The sequence below is a fragment of the Megalops cyprinoides genome, chromosome 10 (assembly GCF_013368585.1).
Source record: "Megalops cyprinoides isolate fMegCyp1 chromosome 10, fMegCyp1.pri, whole genome shotgun sequence".
Classification (NCBI taxonomy): domain Eukaryota; kingdom Metazoa; phylum Chordata; class Actinopteri; order Elopiformes; family Megalopidae; genus Megalops; species Megalops cyprinoides.
The window spans coordinates 11,186,615-11,204,912 of NC_050592.1; the positions used below are offsets into that span (position 1 = coordinate 11,186,615).

The window sequence follows — 18,298 nt, forward strand, 5'->3', positions numbered from 1 at the left end:
TAAATAGTAACCCACTAAAAAACCCACTAACACACTTAAATCCTTTTTAACGAAACTTTTGAGTGTATTTAAAAGAACAGTCTCCGTCCATGACCTTCAGACCATTAACTTTTTTCCTTTCTCTTGGTACATGAATAAGTGTACATTTTAAATATTTGATACATATTACATCATAAACAATTGAGATTTGGTTCATTTAACATTCCATAAGTTACGAGGAGGTGACATCGTCATGCACTGCTTGACATACAAAACAAATTAATTGACAGATGAGCTCTAATTTTATGTTACAAGTTCTGAAGCTCCAATATTTGCTTGGGTTATGAAAGTTGTATAGCATGCAACCTGCTTGTTTGCATTTCACCTGTTCATACTTTTTTGGCTTTATCAAATAACTTGACTGCACTGGAAATTGTAGTGCCTTGCATTTAACGTTTCTTGATATTTATCATATCTGTTGATGATGAACGAACATTCACCCGCAGCATCTGGGTTGATTTTGAGCATTTTATACGCTCCCAACTACAGACTTCAGAAATGTATAAACACGAGTTATTTCGTACTCTTTGTATAGTCGTGGGAAGGGGGGGGGCGGTGAACGCACCCTTTCGCAAGACCGGATTTCTTCACCAACAGCAGCGCGGACTTGAGTGGAGAACAGAGGGAAGGAACACGGTCTGTTTGTGCGGCTTCCTTTTTTGTGGGTCGGTCATCCTCTGGATCTCACACGACACGCGTACGGGGCGTACTGACTTATTTCCTCACCACCGCCAGAAATGTCAACCTAAAAAGCCATGCTGTTACCAGTTAATGATTAATCGAAGGAGAGCAAACATTTGGAATGACCACTTAGTTTATGTCTCCAATATGAAATTAGGTTTTTGTTTTCTTTGACTACTACATACAAAATAGAGATTTTTTTAGACTTCTAGACTAATTAGTGTATCTGTTAGAGAGACAATTATACACATGTCATTCTGACCGTTTCTTCTCTCCCGGGGGAAATTCGAGTTACCCTGTTAAACTGCAAAAAACGGCAAAAAAAAGTCGTTTTGGACTCCGGTATGACAGGAACAAGAGCAAGGTGAAAAATGTGTATCTGGACTACATTAACGCTTCTCCTGAGTATTCTGGTCGTGATTGACGTCCAGAGTTTTCAAGAACGAAAGTGTCCTAAAAAAGGTAATATTTTTCGAATACATAAATATTTTAATAATTTATCGACTGTATTAATGTGGTATTTTGATTCGTTACAGAATATTGTAATATTTAGATGCTAATATTTATTTAGTATCATATACCATCATGTCAATATTTTTCTCCTGTTGATATTTTTAGTATTCTTATTTTCATAAAGCACATGGCACATTCCATCGACTGTAACTGACTGCCGTTGACAACCTGTTACTGGAAATGAACTTACTGATTTCTGAACCTACATCGCAATAGAAATATATTACTGCACTTATGTCGCAAATGGATGTTACAAAACGTAGACCAACTCTGTTTTAAAAACAAAACATTGTCATGTATTGTATGATCAAACCAATGCAGTACAATACAATACAGCAATATAACCACAGTAAATTTGTCAATTTACACAACACAGTGCACAGTATAAAGTGTTCGTGACGTGTTCCCAGTGGTCGATGTGTTCTGGGTAATTTTAAAAGTAGTTGGGCTCATTGTCGTTTTTAAGACACACTCCTCACAACACCCCCCAAAACGTGTAGAATATTGAAACAATCAAATTGAAGCTTTATTTCTTGTTTACTCTGTTAATGCTTCTTGTACGCTTAAGAAAGAAATATATAATACATGTTGAACTGCGCTGGTATATAAACCCAATAGCTGGAGAAACAAATGTCTGTGGAATTTTTTTTTTTTTTTAATCCGGATTTCTAAGATCACATTGGTCATTTCTTTTATACCTTCCCACTACGCTTTATAACCAAAGCACATGAAATGGAATCATAAACCCGGTATTTATCTTTAAACCGTTGATTATTTCTGAATTATAGATGATATTTGGGATGATGGTGCTTACTAATAACGGTTTAGAAAGATTCGAGTCCGTTATTATTGTGTATAAACTATGCGTAATGCTGGGGATGTGATTCATTACTGAGAGAATTAGCAGCTGTTTCATGACCCCAGATAGATTTTTTAATACCAAAATGTAGAAATACAAATCAACCAGTGTCTTATCAGGGTCTGCGGTGTGATAAAAATCTGACTGTAGGGCAAGAATTGAAAAAACCCAGTCAAGCGCTTCACAACGACCATTAGTCAGACATAATAGAGTCCTGGTTCTGTAATACCGATAATGGACCATCTCACGGTTTGAATCACTGGAAAAAATTATGCGTGTAGGCCACAAATAAAAACAAACATAGAGAGATCGAAGCTCTTGTCAATGACATTGTGCACTTTGGAAGCTCTGTGATTACACAAGTTGCATCAGTGTGAAACGAGACAACTTAAAGTCTGTGTGCTTATGGGTGATTGTATTAGCCTACAATAGAAAACACATTTTGTGGACAAAAAAAAGTTTAAGTTTATTTTTTTTAAAAGATGAAAGTCTCAGTCATGATATCTATTCAATGTTTCACATAATTACTAGTATACTAATAACAATAATTAATTTTGTAACATAGAAACACTCCCTTCATGCAGATTCCTAGAATTTAAAAAGTTAAAATCGTTATACATGTGATAGGAAACTGATGTGTGTATATGAAGGAGTTAGTTTATCAACTCTTCTTTTGCAGCAGGTTTTGAAGATGAGTGTTAGGACTGAAAGAGGGGTAGAGAGAGAAAGAGGGAGAAGTGGAAAGAGGAACTGAGAGACATGCTGTTGATTGGTTATGCAATTCAGCTGTGTTTATCACTGCTGCCCAGTCGACCACAACCACTGTGTCAGCTACTTACACACAGGCACACACGCACGCACGCACGCACACACACACACACGCACGCACGGACACACACATATATATTGCATTCACTTAGTAGTGTATTGTAGCATTGACTGTAGTCCCTTATGATTTTTCTGGCTGACAATCACAAGTGTCAGCTTAAACTTATTTTAAATGCTGATAAGACTTAAATGCTGATGCTTCCAACTTGCAAGTATGTATAGTGTAGGTCAAGCAAATACAGAGGTTTTGGCTTACCAGTACTTTTTTTTTTTGATATATGAGTGTCTCACTCTTAAATCTCATATTGATGGTCTTGTAAAAAAAATATTTTTATTTTCAAAATAGGTCACATTTTTCTTCTAAGGTGAAAAAGAATCTTGTGTCTGCTACCTACCTGCTAATTTCATTATGATTTATTATGATTTAGATTATGAAGATGTTTGATACATGTGTGCCCCTGTGATGTAGTTCTGTGAGCTGGACACTGCGTATCATGGGGCGCTGAGATTTGCTGCAAACTCCAAAGCTCTCACCCACTGTTGTACTCTCTGTATATGAGTAGGCTGACCTTCCTTAGCTAGGTCATTGGTACATTTTCATTTATAAGGCTATACCAACACAGCTACCATCTTAGCTGTGTACTTACCTTGTCTAGCAGGCAAACAACAGCTATTACCCTACATTCACAAAACTTTATATTTCTGACTCTGCCCAAGACCCTTACGGTTGAAAGCAGAAAAGCAGAAAATGAAATGGGAGTCTGTTAATATTTTGACCCTTAGTGGCACCTCTCTTCTCTTGAGCATCATGACTTTTCTCATTGTGTAAACTGATATTTTCTTTTAAATTGTCACGCCTTGCGTCGCATGTAGTAAATGAGTTATTGTCTGTAACTTCACGTTCTGCTATTGCTGCTCAGGTCTCCCTTGGTAAATATGGTAAAATAAAGGTTAAATTAATAAACAAAATAGCCAGCTGTGTAATAGTGTGTGTACTTTATCAGGAGACTGATGCCCTTCAATCTGACCCTCCACAGACCCTCCCCCTGGGGTGCTGGTGCTGGCCCCGGGCAAAGAGCTGACCCTCAGCTGCAGCGGTAGGATCACTGTAAACGGAGTGGACATCACCGAGTCCAGTGGGGTCCCGAGGGGAAGGGAAGAAAGAGATAACCACCCCAGCCCCACGGGGGTCTGGAGAGGGGAAGAGCACAGAGGGGAGCGGCCGGACAGAGCAGAGTCTGTCACCGTCAGTCACGCTGGGTTAGCGGACAGACCGGATCACAGCTCTCAGAAAGGGGAAACAGTGAACGTAACCAGCGAGGATGGGGGTGTCACGCTGAACAGAGGATTAAATGGGACTCAGGTGAAGGCCGCCCACAGCTTTGAGGGGGCGGCTGTGAATGGACACGCGTCTGGCGTGGACGGGGTGCATGACGAGGGCGTGGGGCCAGCGGAACGGATGCAAAGAGGGCTGAGGGTGCAGTGGAAAGTGAATGGGAGTGTCAGACCAGCGGAGGTGGATGGAGGGGATACACTGCATCTCTCCGCCCTCCGACTGAGTGACACAGGAGTTTACAGCTGTCACCAAGGCAGGAAACAGGCTTTCTCTGTCAGAATCACCGTTGCAAGTGAGTGTTTCTCATAATTTCTCATGTCTTAAACTCTGTTTCCCTTTAAAACATTTTCAGATTTAATTGTTTAATGCCAGCTAGTTTGTACCTTCTATGGCCAACTATTGAAACTTGGTCATGCAGCACTGCTAATATTGTGACTCTGTGAATGGCTTTTGCTTGTGTTGTACTCTGCCTCACTTGTAAGTCAGATACACACACACACACACACACACACACTCACTCAGTGTGTGTATGTGGCTCATACGTTTCTCATACTGTGCTGCTGCCATTGATATGAAATATTATGCTGCAGTGTTAAATTCAGGCTAACTCTCTCCCAGAACCTCCAGAGCGGCCCACCCTCACATGCCTCAGGAAAACACCCACCAGTAAGATTCGCTGTGATTGGACATCCGCTCAGTCCATCAACCCGACCCCACAGTGCTACCTCATTTTGAAGAAGGGGTGAGTGTGTAATCACCCTTATGTGTAAGGGGTGAAGTGTGAGCCCAATCCTTGGCAGCACAAAAGAAATCTCCTCCTCTATGTGTCCAATGTCCTCAGTTCTAAAACTGAGAGGATTAAATCTTTGATCAGTCAAGCAATTAAAATGTCTTCTTGTTTACCCTTCAGCTTTACCCTGACATCCTCTCTCCCCAGGCTGCAAGGCCAGTTGTCCACATTGAACTGCTCCTACTCAGTTTCCCGAGCACGGTGCTGGTGTGCCCTGGACCATCCAGAGGGGGACAGGAACACTTACCTGGCATCTCTGTGTGTGACCAACACCGCTGGCAATGTGACCAGCCCCCTCACTGAGATCCATCCTCTCGATATCAGTGAGTGGCAGATTCAGTGTCTGTTTTTATGTACCTGTCTACCCCTTGAATTACCAGGCTGCAGTGTGGAACAGTGGTTAAGAAAGCTGACGTGAGGCAGCAGAAAATATTGATGCATTAGTAGTTTCTTCTAAAGTCCATGGGCAAAGGTGATTCTTATATTGCCTCTCCCTCTTCTTCTTGTTTTTCATATCAGTCACATACTTCTTTCTGAGGATCTGAGGATCTGAATGCCGGTCGCTTTGCATCTCTGTTGCTTTCTGTCTGCGAGAAAGTTCGTCCTCTGCTCAAGACACCCCCCCCCCCCACACCCGCTGCTTCTGAGCCTCTAAGGGTGCAAGGAAGCAGCACACTAGTCATATGTAAAGCCCTAAACTTAAGGCTAACACCTATGCAAATCTATTTCTACTGACCCCTTCAGTCAAACCAGATCCCCCGAGAAATATATCGGTGCGAGGGGAGGAGGGCAAGACACACAGGCTGAGGGTGACTTGGAACAACCCGATCTCCTGGAGGGCAGATTTCTACAGGCTGAGGTTTCACCTGCAGTACGCCCCCGTCCTGCAAGGAAAGCCAAAGAACGAGGTAAGAACAAGGGAAGTGAATGATACACATTTCTGACTGTCGATTGGCTGACGGCTGAGAAGGGCGAGTAGGCCTATGGATCATTCATCGTTAATGGAGGATGAAATATGTTGATTAACAGTGATAAAAATCCACCGATCACAGAGCAACGACAACAAAAAATAAAAACAGAAACACATATAGCCTGCTTGATATTTTTTTTTGAGATTTGCTGAATGTGATTTGGATGCTGAATTATCAGATGTTCTATGATAAGGACAATGATAGCAAACTCAATTAAACTATAACCTAGGTAGCTAGCTAATATTAACTTGCTCGCATTTTAGCCAACAGAGATAACCTTTTAGCTGATTGTGATGGCTAGCAAGAGAGCCATTAGCAATTACAGTTACATCAGCAAGATAAACATTACTATTACCAACTAGCTAATGTGAAATAAAAAGGACTTTGTACTTGTAATTCTAATCAGGAATCACTTAATTGAAAGGTTAGTTGTATCCTTACTAAGAACTTACTCTGTAATGATACTATCACAACATATCATGACCTAATGTTGCTGTTTGCCTCAGTTGGCGCCATTCAGTAATATTAGTCAAATGGCATATAGGACTCTTACCTGTTTACTTCATAGTCATTTTTAATGTGTATTTAATTAAATGTCTTTTTAATATCTAGTAACCCTAGGGCAGCCCTAGGGAAAGTGTTTATTCAGACTTACAGGCCATGTCAAGGGTCGTCACGGTGCATAATTATAAATGACTGATTCCTCCATCCAAACACTTTCCCTCTTTGCTGGTGTCTTACTCAACCACCTTAGATGCCTTTGAATGTATACTAATTTATATATGGGGCTGATGCATGAGAGGGGGTGTAGAGGTATATTTGTGTGTAGATTTGGCCAGAATAGTGGAAAATTGTTGCACCACATGCCTCCAGTTTGTACTTCATTCCTGTTAAATCAGCATTTATGGTGATGCCTCATTTCTGGTCTTGAAAGATTATTGTATACAAAATATTACTGTACTGTGCTAATTGTGTGTATTTTTTATGGGTTATAGGCTAATTACCGGATACACACAACTGGTTACTGGTTTACACTATGTATTTGCTGCATTGCAGTGGTATTGCACTTTACCTGTGTCTAATCATTTATGCCTTTGTTTTTTGGAACCAGAAGCAGGACGTGTTTATCGAGGGACTGTCCTTCACCATCAGGGACGCTCTGCCTCACACCAAGTACTTGCTGCAGATGAGGGCCAGAGAAGAGTTCAACACAGGCCAGTGGAGTGACTGGAGCCCTGCAGTGTATGCATATACCTGGGCAGGTGAGACTCTTTCCACTGCAGGGATTACACCAATGCACATAGACACATACAACCACATTACACATATACACATACAAACACATTACGAATGTACATATTACACATATGCACTTATTAACACATAAAGACACATCTTTCAGCACATACACACACATATATACTGAACCACAGGCAGGGTGTTAGAGCATACAGCTGGACAACTACTATAAATTAAAAGTTATTCAGCACTGTACTAGATCAAAGCAGTAGAAGCATACACATTGTACACCATACACAGTAGTAATACACATTACTACTGGCTCATAGGGTGCGTAGAGTAGAGATGCACCAAAACAAGTTTGCCTTGCATGGATCTTAAGCAATAGCTTGAGCTTTTTCTCTTTTTCTCATGCAGTTTCTCTCATGTTCTGAGTTTATCTGTTAGTTTGTCCTTCCCCCTCTCTTGGGGGTGTTTGTCAAGTTTGTCTGTCTTTGTTAATCTTTCTCACTCGGCATCTGCATGACCAGTAATTAGCCCATGACATTTAATATCAGCTGTGTCTCTCTGTTGTGGTCTTAGCAGCTATTTAATGTTATGGGGTTTCCTATTTCTCTATGTCCTCTGTAATCCTCCCCCCATTCATTTTATTCATCACTATGGTGACTTGTGCCCAGGTGACGTGTGACATGTGGGGTCAGAGGTGTGTGCTAGGTGCAAGGGGCTGTGAGCAAGAAGATTTAGATGTAATGACGGAGTGTGTGCGTGTGTGTTTGTGCATGTGTATATATGCATGCATGTGTGTGTGTAAAGGGCTGTATGCATGTTCAAATTTCATGTACTGTATGAATGAGCTTAAACATTTTGCTGCGTGGATACTGAATGTCTGCATTTTGATAAGAATGAAATGTAGGTGTGGGTTCATTGCGTGCTCTCTCTTCCAGACCCAGAGCCCAGTACTACCAGTGTAATTGCCAGTATCTTTGACTTGGTAAGTGGGCACTATCTCTGATGCAGTGTCCAGAATTCAGTTCCTGTTTTCTCAATGTCTCATACAGACTGTCGAACACAATCGACATGCATTTGATATAATTTTCCCCCTCCCTCCTTCTCTTCTCTTCCTCCCTCTGTTCTCTTTTTCTCTCTCTTTTTCAGGACCCCCTCTCTGAGGGCTCTGGCATGCCTCCAGATGACCAGCTATCTGGTGAGTGTGGTAATGTACTGCCTGTTGTTGTGTGTGAGAAGGTGCACCTGTCTTGTGTCTCCTTGCATACACACTGAATCTTGAGTTAAAAAGGGATGCCTTGGCTCCTGAGTGGCTCAGTCCATAAAATCACTTGTTGTTTTAAAGCTTGAGCTTTCTGTCCTGTTTTCTATCCTGGCTCTGTCAGTAGATGACAGTTACATTTACATTTATTCATTTGGCAGACACTTTTATCTAAAGCAACTTACGAGTGAGGCAGAGTACATCACGAGCAAAAAGCCAACAATATTAGAAGTGCTGCATGACCAGCTTTCAATAGTTGGGCAGATAAGGTATGAGGTAGCTGCTAGAGACACAGGTGAATTAAGCCATTGGTTTTTTTTTTTTAAGAAAAGGAAAACAAAGTTTAAGACATAAGAAATTGCTTTAAGTGGTAGTGTTTCACATGATCAGGTGAGCGTTGAGGAGCTGTGGCTTCGGATGTTTCTTGAGAAGAACAGCGACGACTGAGAACTCACAGTGGCAGAACAAATCGGCTTTGCTCCACCGAGGATATAGGGATGAGTTGGACAGCCAGGGGTTTGTCCATCCTGTCACTCATAGCGGCACCCATTGGGGTGCCTGCAGTCTGCGTGTATAAAGCTGCGCATGAGGTGTCCTCCTCACGCATGTCTGCGCAAACTTGTCACAGGGACTGTGCTACATATAGAAGTGGTGGTTATATCACTTGTTTTGGAGGAGAGCATATGTTTGTCTGAGCCCTCCTGGATTGTCAGTGGGGACTGCAGGGAAAGACAGCATTCATGATACAATTAGGCATTGCAAATTAGGAGAAAATCTAAACAAAAAAGCTCTAGGCTTTCCAAATATTTAAAAAATGGGAACATTTTCAATATCAAGGTTTCAGATAACAGAGAGGTGCTATTGTTGTTACAGATGGTTGTTTTTGATATGAATATCTGGATTTCATTTTTATGTCCTTAGAATGCCTGTAAAATGTTCATACCCCAAAGCAAACAGCATCTCAGATGAACAATGCTGGCACACAATGACTGTTATGGTTTTTTCATGCCTCTTATTAAAGGGGGCTTTATCTCTAGGAAAAAGACCAACTGGTCTGTTTCCAGATTTCTACGTACACATAGTCTCTTATTTTTTATATCAGACACTCCTGAGTTCATGCTGTGCAAGACAAACACACACACACACACACACACACACACACATAAAATATATATATATATATATGTAAATATATATATATGTATATATGTAAAATATACATATATATATATATATATATAATATAATTTTTTTTGGCAGATTCTTTTAACTATAGTGTTTTCAACTGCATTAGAAGTCACAGTGCAGCAACTAACAGAACTAGCAAATAAACAACTGCAGTGCAATTGGTGGCTCTCTAAAAGGCTAGTAATCTTATATTGGACAGAAGCCATTGAAAACATAAAACAGAACATGATTTTTGCTGAAGAACTTCCCTTTCTTTTAGCGTCTGTAACCCAGTCCCCTATTAACCCGACATGGCTTCACTTGTCCTGGGTGTTCGGAGCCTGTACGATCCTGCTCCTCACTGCGCTTGCTGTCTACATCCTCAGGTACACGTCTAAACTCTCTCTTTACTTCCAGAATCTTTTTTTCCTCTGTGTGTCGAAAGTCTCCAACACATACTAGAATCCTTGAAAATCACAGGCAAGTGCGCTGTAAGCAATCTTTACAAGAGGGCTGCTGGAGAATCGAGTGAGTCAGGGTGAATCAAACTAGGTGTCACCACGCCCGAGAGTAGACTACATTTTTAGAGCCATGGTGCTTCCCACTGGTCACTGCTTCTGCACTATAAGTTTATGAAGCACTAACCATAACGAGGCATACTAGGCATAAGTCTGTATCTCTTTAGATAATATCTCTCAAATATACAGATTGAACATAGATAAGCAGTCACACATTTTAACATTGCACTGAAGTAACACTTCATATTCACACTACATCAAAATCAAAAAAGTGTGTTCAGAACTGGTAAAACTGATACATCGAATCACGCAATAAGTTTACATTGACACAAATGCAATCTCCCCCCCTCCCTTTCGCCAACATTATCACATCTTTGTATCACTCTCTATCACACCCCCCCTTCTCTCTCTCCCTTTATCCACCTCGCTCATTGTTACTGTTGTCTTTTGCTGTCCAGACACAGAGAACGATTCATATCTAAACTTCACAAGCTGGGTCAGAGATCCGCCTCCCACACTCCAGCTCCACCCCCCTCTCAGCTGCCCCAGGAGGAGGGGAATCCCTTAGTGTCCCAAGAGCCTTCCTCCCCTTCCCAGCATCAGGATACTCCCTTCCTGCAGGAAGGGGAGGAGAGAGGTGAGGGCATTCACCTCAACAACATTGGCTACTTCCTTGTGCAGAGGAACTGAGACCAAGAGCTTTAGTGCTGTGTGGATGTTATTCATTACTGTAATGAATACACTGGCTTATCGCTCTTGCTCTATCTCTCTCACTCTCTCTCTCTCTTTCTCTCTCTCTCTCTCTCTCTCTCTCTCACACACACACACACACACACTCACACACACAGACAAACACAGGCACGTACTGTAGTTGAAACACTGTATATAGTTTTTAGAACTGTCCACACTACTAGCACAAAGTATTGTATGTACATTGTAGAAGAACAGAACTGAGCCCACAGCCTGTTCATAACCTTTACATACAAGCAATACATGGTCATCATTCTCACAGTTATGTCATCTGATATGTCTCATTCTGTATGTGCCATACACATGCTGTAAATATCCTACAGGAGAAACATCAACCATCGTGGATTGTTTTGTAAATATTTTTTGTAAAAATAGTTTTTAAAATGTGTTTACATAATGTTTACGATGTCATGCTAATAAAATATTTTTAATAAAATTGTGTATATCAATTCATTATTATCAATTGTGTGCTATGAACACCTAAAGCTTTCTTCAACAATGATCTGCTTTGAAGGCAGAAACTTAGGCTGAACAACACTGAACAATTTATGTTGTTCCATGATAAAGTATACGACAGTGAAAATGTCTGTAAGTGTCGATAATTCAGTCATAGTGATGCTAGTAAATTCTTGCTTCTACTTTGTGTTCTACTTGGCACGACCACTCTTGGCCTTTTGTCTATAAATGGAATAAGTGGTCTTATCCATAGACTGTCATTGGCAAAACTGTCATTGTTTATGAGGAGAGCCATTTTTTTTTATTTATAATATTAAGGATGTGTATTACAAGTGTCAGTAGGTCAAATGAGTCATTACTGTAGTCCCTGTATAAATGTATAATGTCAAGATGATTCAGTGGAATATTTTCTGATTGGTCAAACATATAAAACTAACTCTTAAGAACACCATATGCAATAATGTAGTTTAACGCATCTTAGAGTGCACTGCTGGTCCAGGAGGTGAAATTGGTGACTTGAAACTGAAGAACCATGGCTTTATTTTCAGAAGCTGGAATTCTTCGGGGCAGTGCATAGTATATACAGTGTAACAAGGAGCCAGACTGACTGATCAACAAGCAAACAAAGGCAATGGAAGCTAATAATTAAAAGGGCTGTGCCCAGGGTAAGCCCAGCAGAAACAACTTGTTATCCTGCCCATGTGGCTGTCCACCGCTGCAGTGGACTACAAGGAGCCTGTATGAAGCAGTAGCTCCTCTTGTAAACGTGAATCAAAACCGAATGGATCAACAAAAAAATTGACCAACTTGACAATGGCAGATCTTCACAGATCAAGTTTAACAAAAGATAAAACATGAATTATCCAAATAAATATTATGAAATTAAATTTGAATAAGAGTAATTAACAGCTATTTTAAAGCAAAACATTAAACTGTGCATTTATTGTAATAGTTCCCCGCTGTCAAACGAAAGAACAATGGTATCAACATCAGGTTTGCTAGCTTCAGGGTTTTTTACTCTAGATTTACTGTATGGTTATTTTGAAAGCTGCGGGTAAATGTCGGGTAAACTGTTAGAGTAATTTTGGGGCCTCATGATAATTTAGGGTAATAAATAACAATCTGCCTAATCTCCTTCACCAGGGTTTTATTAGCTCAAACCGTTCTAAATATGCTAAATAATTGTAATAATTATATATAATTCTTATTTCTTTTAAGAACACCCCATTTCACTATTCATGAATACTTATTCATATTCTTAATAATTAATAATCACATGGCTTTATGTGAGAAAAAACTGGCATGAGTAAAGGTAAACAATATTGACAATGTTGCATATTTAAATAAAGCAACAATATTTAAACAATATTGACCAACCAAGATGTTTTTTTACTTTCAGTTTCTCTTTTCTAAACCACATGTGTTGTTTCTCAGCTTGGGGATAGAAAGAGTATTATCAAGGACACTATAATCAGACAGCTCCAAGCATTGTATGAGGCATGTATAGATATAGATTAATGCAAGCCAGTGGAATACCACACAATGTCAGTTATGTCACCCACAGCATTCTTTTTTCTGAGGTTATGGATGATGATAAATGAATGTAAGACAAGACCCGCAGGAATGATAGGAGAAACAACCATTTGTTTGTCTTACTTTATTTTCCACTTGAGGTTCAGTTAAGAGGTCCACTAGAGGGCAGCATTATTCTGCAGTGGAGAAGGCGTGCCGTTGCTTTAAGTGGACAGTGGACTTCAAGTACTTTTCCCAAAAAGGGGTGGGTGGACATCTCTTGTGAGGGCCAGTTGTTAGTCCATCTGTCTGTTTTAAAGCATGGACATCATTTTTAATTATTATTTGCATCTGTGCAATTAATTGAAAGTACAAGCTATATTCTTTGTTCCCTTATGTTTAGACACTTTGGTTAAACACATTAAGGCAAGTCAACCAGCCTGTGAGAGGAGCAGTGGACGCTCAGTTTTGACACTGTAGCTATCATACTTTTTTGGCTGAAAACTTTGTTTACATATTGAAATTATGTTATTGTGTTTAGATGAATAAATGAATGATTTGGCATGTCTTTGGAGGATATTGCTTTGATGGTTGTTTTTTTTAAATGATGCCCTGGTAAATCTGGACATAGAAGTGGATGTTTGCATGTCTAACTGGCTTTTGTAAATGGAGTGGTTTTGAATTTTTTCAAGAGTTATGAAAATTAGTTTCAAACAACATGCATATTAGCAATAAAAAATGTAACTTGTGATATTAGTCTATAAGATAAAGGTATATAATATCATGCAGGCTGTGTAGGCCTATAAGAAATGCTAACTTTGAGGGTTGTTAAAATACATAATTCAGTGTAATTATCATCTTAAGTTTCACTTGGACATTTATCCCAATATTTGATCAGTGCCACACTGACATTTTAATTGGCTGTTACATCTGGTGCACATATAAAAATAGTTAACATATACTATCATGTGGCCTATATAACATGTATATATGCCATGTTATTTGAACCTGCACGACGTTTGTTTGAGGATTATATTGAGGAGGACTGAGGATACACACAGGTAATCAGATCGCGTTCCTCACAAGATGGCGCCCCCGTCCCAACATGCAACACGGCGTGACGTATCTTCGCATTCTGTGAACAGTTTAAATGAGGTGTCGGAAGTGAAAGTTCTCATTCATTGTAGTCATGCAGCCAAGGAATTCATAGCGAAGCGAAAGCCCGTCTCTTTCGTGCTGATGTTTTGATTTTAGGATTGCAATATGAATCGTCTGCTCCACTGTGTTGTCATAATGAGTAAGTAATATTTTATCTGATTGGTAAATGTTGGTAGCGGAACATTTTATTGTTTCTTCTTGGACTTCGTCTTAAGTTAGTCAAAGTTCTGATTCACGTTGTCTGCAAGACGACAGAGTAGATACAATATTTTTGTGAAACCATCTTTTTCATTTTTCATTTAATATTAAAGTTTTTGGTGAGCACAGATAGTTAGCTACACAAATTCCAACGTTATAGATCTTTATTTTTGTTTTCACTTTTTCACATTTTTATGCATTTATTTAGTGGTCGCACCCACGCATGCGTGAAATCAGGTGGCGTGAAATCAGGTGGCGTGATATCAAGTGGTGTGCTGATGTAATTGGCATGCTGTTGTTGGGTATCTTTGCATTCGGTTTCCCTTTTTTCTTTTGTTTTAGACTACCGACTTTAATCGTACCCACAGCTAGGCCTACTTTAAATTTTACTGATTGGAATTTCCGAAACGTCACACACTCTGTCATGCCGAAGTAAGGAAAAAATGTAATTGGGAGAGGATGTGTTTTTTGCATAATTTTAAATAGGTGGAAACATAGTTTCAAATCAGTCTGCTTGATACAGTATTTTTCAGGAAAAATTCCGTTATTATTCGGGATGCACGATATTGGATTTTTGCGGATATCCGATATGTTTTCAAACTCATTTTGGCCGATTGCCGATACCGATATTGTGTGTGTGTGTGTGTTTGTATAATATATGTATAGCCGCGAAATTTATTTTGAATGATCAGTGACACAATAAAGTACAGAAAACATTATTCGCTGTCCTGTGTCGTTGTGTAAGTTGACAAACACAAAAATTACGCCCTCTGTTCGAGTCCCAAAGCAGGAACTAGGCAAACCATCGTACTACATTTATTTTTACCATTTCCACATTTTAGAATAATAGTAGCTAAAGAAATCACAGCTACGAAACAACACAAATGGAATTATGCAGTGACCAAAAAATAATTATAAACAAATGGAAAATCTTATAATTTAGATTCTTCAAAATAGCCGAAATATTTTTTGAAATTAAACTTTTTTTTTTTTAAGAAATTCATACGTAGACATCAACTTGATGATTTATATTTGTCTAAGAAAAAAATTATAGCATTTAAGCACAAGTCTTTAGATCAAAATGTCTTTGAATGCATGTTTCCCATTATCTTAATCAGGTGTGTCAAAACCTTTACATATGCACATAGTGATGTACAATGCAAATGTGATCCTCACCTTCTGTAGTGTCTGTTGTCCAGGTCTAAGTCACCCTTTCCTTTGCAAAAGGTTTTTGGTGCCACCTGGCCCTGGCCATTGGTAAAGGCCTGGACTGTATGGGGATTGAACACGAAAATGGATCCGCTTCATACTACCTTCAAGGCACGCTGGGAGCAGAAGATTGTTCCATAGAATGGTCCTCGAATGTAAGTTACCTGACAAATCGAATTATGTCTGAAAGCAGTGAGCTGACCTAGCGGCATTTGATATGTTGTAGTGTAATTATTGATTATTGATCTGTTGACAAATGTTTAGACAAAGAGTTTAGCTTTATTAGTCAAATAATAATGCAATTCTGTCAAATATTGACTTGGATACAGTGAAAATATAATTACTGAATGGTAATTACTGAAGGCACATGTTCTCTCAGTGCTGGCTGAGACCTCTGGCCTGGAATCGATCCCAGCCATTTCATTTGCCAAAATGACTTCGAGTCCACAGCGGCAGAATGAACTAGCCCTGTTCCACCAGGGCAAGGATGTATGTGTAGGCCAGGGTTCCCTCACCACCCTGCTCTCAGCCCCCTGCAGATTGTTCAGGTATCTGTAAGTTGCTCGGATGATGTTCCTATCCTCTGACCTACATTTGCTCCTTGGTGCGATCTGGGACCTGTAGTGTGAAAACTAGCCACAGCTGCTGTGTGTGCATCTAGGTGTTGTGTTCTCTATACACTGCATGAGTTCAGACATTGTTGTGGTGAGATGAGACTAATGTACAGTTGCTGATTATGAAATGTTGAGTATAAAAGGGGGAGAAATGCAAAAAGACAGGAAAAGGAAAAAAAATATTTTGGCGTTTCCCTGGGTGTAATATACCCTACGTCGGTAATATACCATACGTCGGTAGCCCAACGAATTTCTAGTGCAATGTTGCAGTTTGTGCTAGGCTTAGATGTGAATTTTTCTGAATTTGTTTTCTGCATTCTTGGCCTGTCCTCTAGAACACGGTGATTGCTCATGAGGATGAGAGCCATGACATGGTCCTGACTCGAACAACTGAGCACCTCACCATCCAGACGTGTAAGGACATTGTCCTTTACATGGAAAACTGCCCGGCATCAGGGGTAGGGAAGCCTGCACTTTTTCCTGCACTTCCGTCTGTTATTGTGCTATATATTATTATATAGAAAGGCAGTAAAAATGCACCAGATATTTTTAGTTCTGAAATACCCCCAGAAATATATATTCACGAATAAAATCACAACTGTTCCTTCACTTTAATTTCCCAACAGTCGCTTTTCAAACTTGAAAAGCTCAATCACTGTGCCATACTGCAGTGGAGCATGCTAGAATGGCTTACGGGCATGCTCGTGATCCTAGCGATTTTCATGTATTTCTGCACCTATGACCAGGAGCACAGAAAGACATGGAGAATTTGTGTTATTTATGACAGGAAAAAATGCCAAGCTGTGGAATGATTGGAATACTGCGGCAGTATGTACAGGATGCACAGGATCACCAGATAATGAAGTGTTTACTTATCAGTATCACCTTGGCTGTCATGAAACTAACAGCAGCAAGGGGTGCCAGGTGTCACTAACCCATGCGCACAGTCAGTATATCCAGTAGAGGCAACTGTGGGATTGACATGTTCCTGCATCTCAAAGTGCTGCAGAGACACCTGTACTTTCCCATGGCCCGGTGTGCTCCCATACAGTAGAATAGTTAAAGACCTCAGAGCCGGGTTTCAGCCCACTGCTTATTTATACTGTAAATAGCTCTAGAGACAGTTCTGGTTTACAGTTCTTTAAACAGTAACCACTTTTCAGCAAATCACTCTCCTGTTTATGTACACAGCAATCCCTCACTGTCAGTAGGAAAATGCCTAACACATACACGGTTTACCACATACACATCACACAGACCACAGTGCCTGTGTTGATTTCAACAGTCCTGCTAACCTTCTAAATTATAGGCTAAGGTTCTGCGCAGTCATCAAACTGACACACAATGAGTTTAAAATGAGAAAGTGTATTGATAATGTAAGGTACTCAGGTGCTGTCAACAAAAATGAGCATAATCTTTATAGTCAGCTCTAGGTGGCAAACCTTTGTTCATTAACACTGGTGTTTATTTCTGTTTAACAGGTTGTACAAACAGTTCTGTGTTTTTGTGAGTATAACCCACTTCCTTTTGTTTATCAAAGATGATATTCTTATTATTGGCATGTATAGTTTTTATGTCTGATTAAAACAATAAATGACAATAATATTGCAGTGATGAGCCGCTTTATTAATTTATATTAATGCTTATCAAGGACACAACCAAGCCCTACATATTTCTGGTCAAGAAAATATGAACTACCCAGGGTAGCACAGGGTGCTCATTTCAGGAACTGAGTAATTGACATTATGTTTGTTACAGTGTTTACCAAGTGATACTATGGCAACAGGGCACCAGTTAGGGTGGATTGCATGTTTGTCTCATTGCTGTCTGACTGGATTTGTATGTTCCAGGTAATTGTACCATAAAAGGTATTTCTGAGGCAAGTGGCATGGAGATCCCCCCAAAAGTTGTTGGTCCAGGTACGAGTAACCAGTAAAATAAAAATAAACAAAATAAACATAAAATAAAAAATGATAAAAAGGGTATTTCACCAATTTCATTTTAGAGGTGTTGGGGCTGAATGAAATTCTTCCCTCAATCAAATGGTCTGGCAGCTTTAATGTGATTGAATAGAGGTCAGAATCCAGTGCTAAAGATACTATTCCACTGGTGTCTGCAGCATCCCAACCACTCTACAGCTTTGCATTTTTTCTGTCATAATTAATACAAATTCTTCATCCCTTTTCTGTGATC

At 39.8% G+C, this 18,298-nt stretch overlaps 1 protein-coding gene across 1 annotated transcript; it reads left to right on the forward strand.

Annotated features, from left to right (window-relative positions):
* Positions 1-715: 715 nt before the first annotated feature.
* On the forward strand, positions 716-11,289 carry il6r (interleukin 6 receptor). The gene is made up of 10 exons (XM_036539856.1): positions 716-1,182; positions 3,958-4,548; positions 4,875-4,998; positions 5,194-5,369; positions 5,791-5,954; positions 7,129-7,279; positions 8,201-8,247; positions 8,412-8,460; positions 9,971-10,076; positions 10,667-11,289. Exons 1-10 carry the CDS (start codon positions 1,092-1,094, stop codon positions 10,896-10,898), a joined length of 1,731 nt encoding a protein of 576 aa, XP_036395749.1. The 5' UTR covers positions 716-1,091; the 3' UTR covers positions 10,899-11,289.
* Positions 11,290-18,298: the final 7,009 nt, after the last annotated feature.

Coding starts and splice junctions, on each gene's coding strand:
- il6r (XM_036539856.1), top strand. CDS start 1,092: ATGTGTATCTGGACTACATTAACGCTTCTCCTGAGTATTCTGGTCGTG. Junction 5,370..5,790: donor GATCCATCCTCTCGATATCA/GTGAGTGGCAGA, acceptor TGACCCCTTCAG/TCAAACCAGATCCCCCGAGA. Junction 10,077..10,666: donor CTTGCTGTCTACATCCTCAG/GTACACGTCTAA, acceptor TTTGCTGTCCAG/ACACAGAGAACGATTCATAT.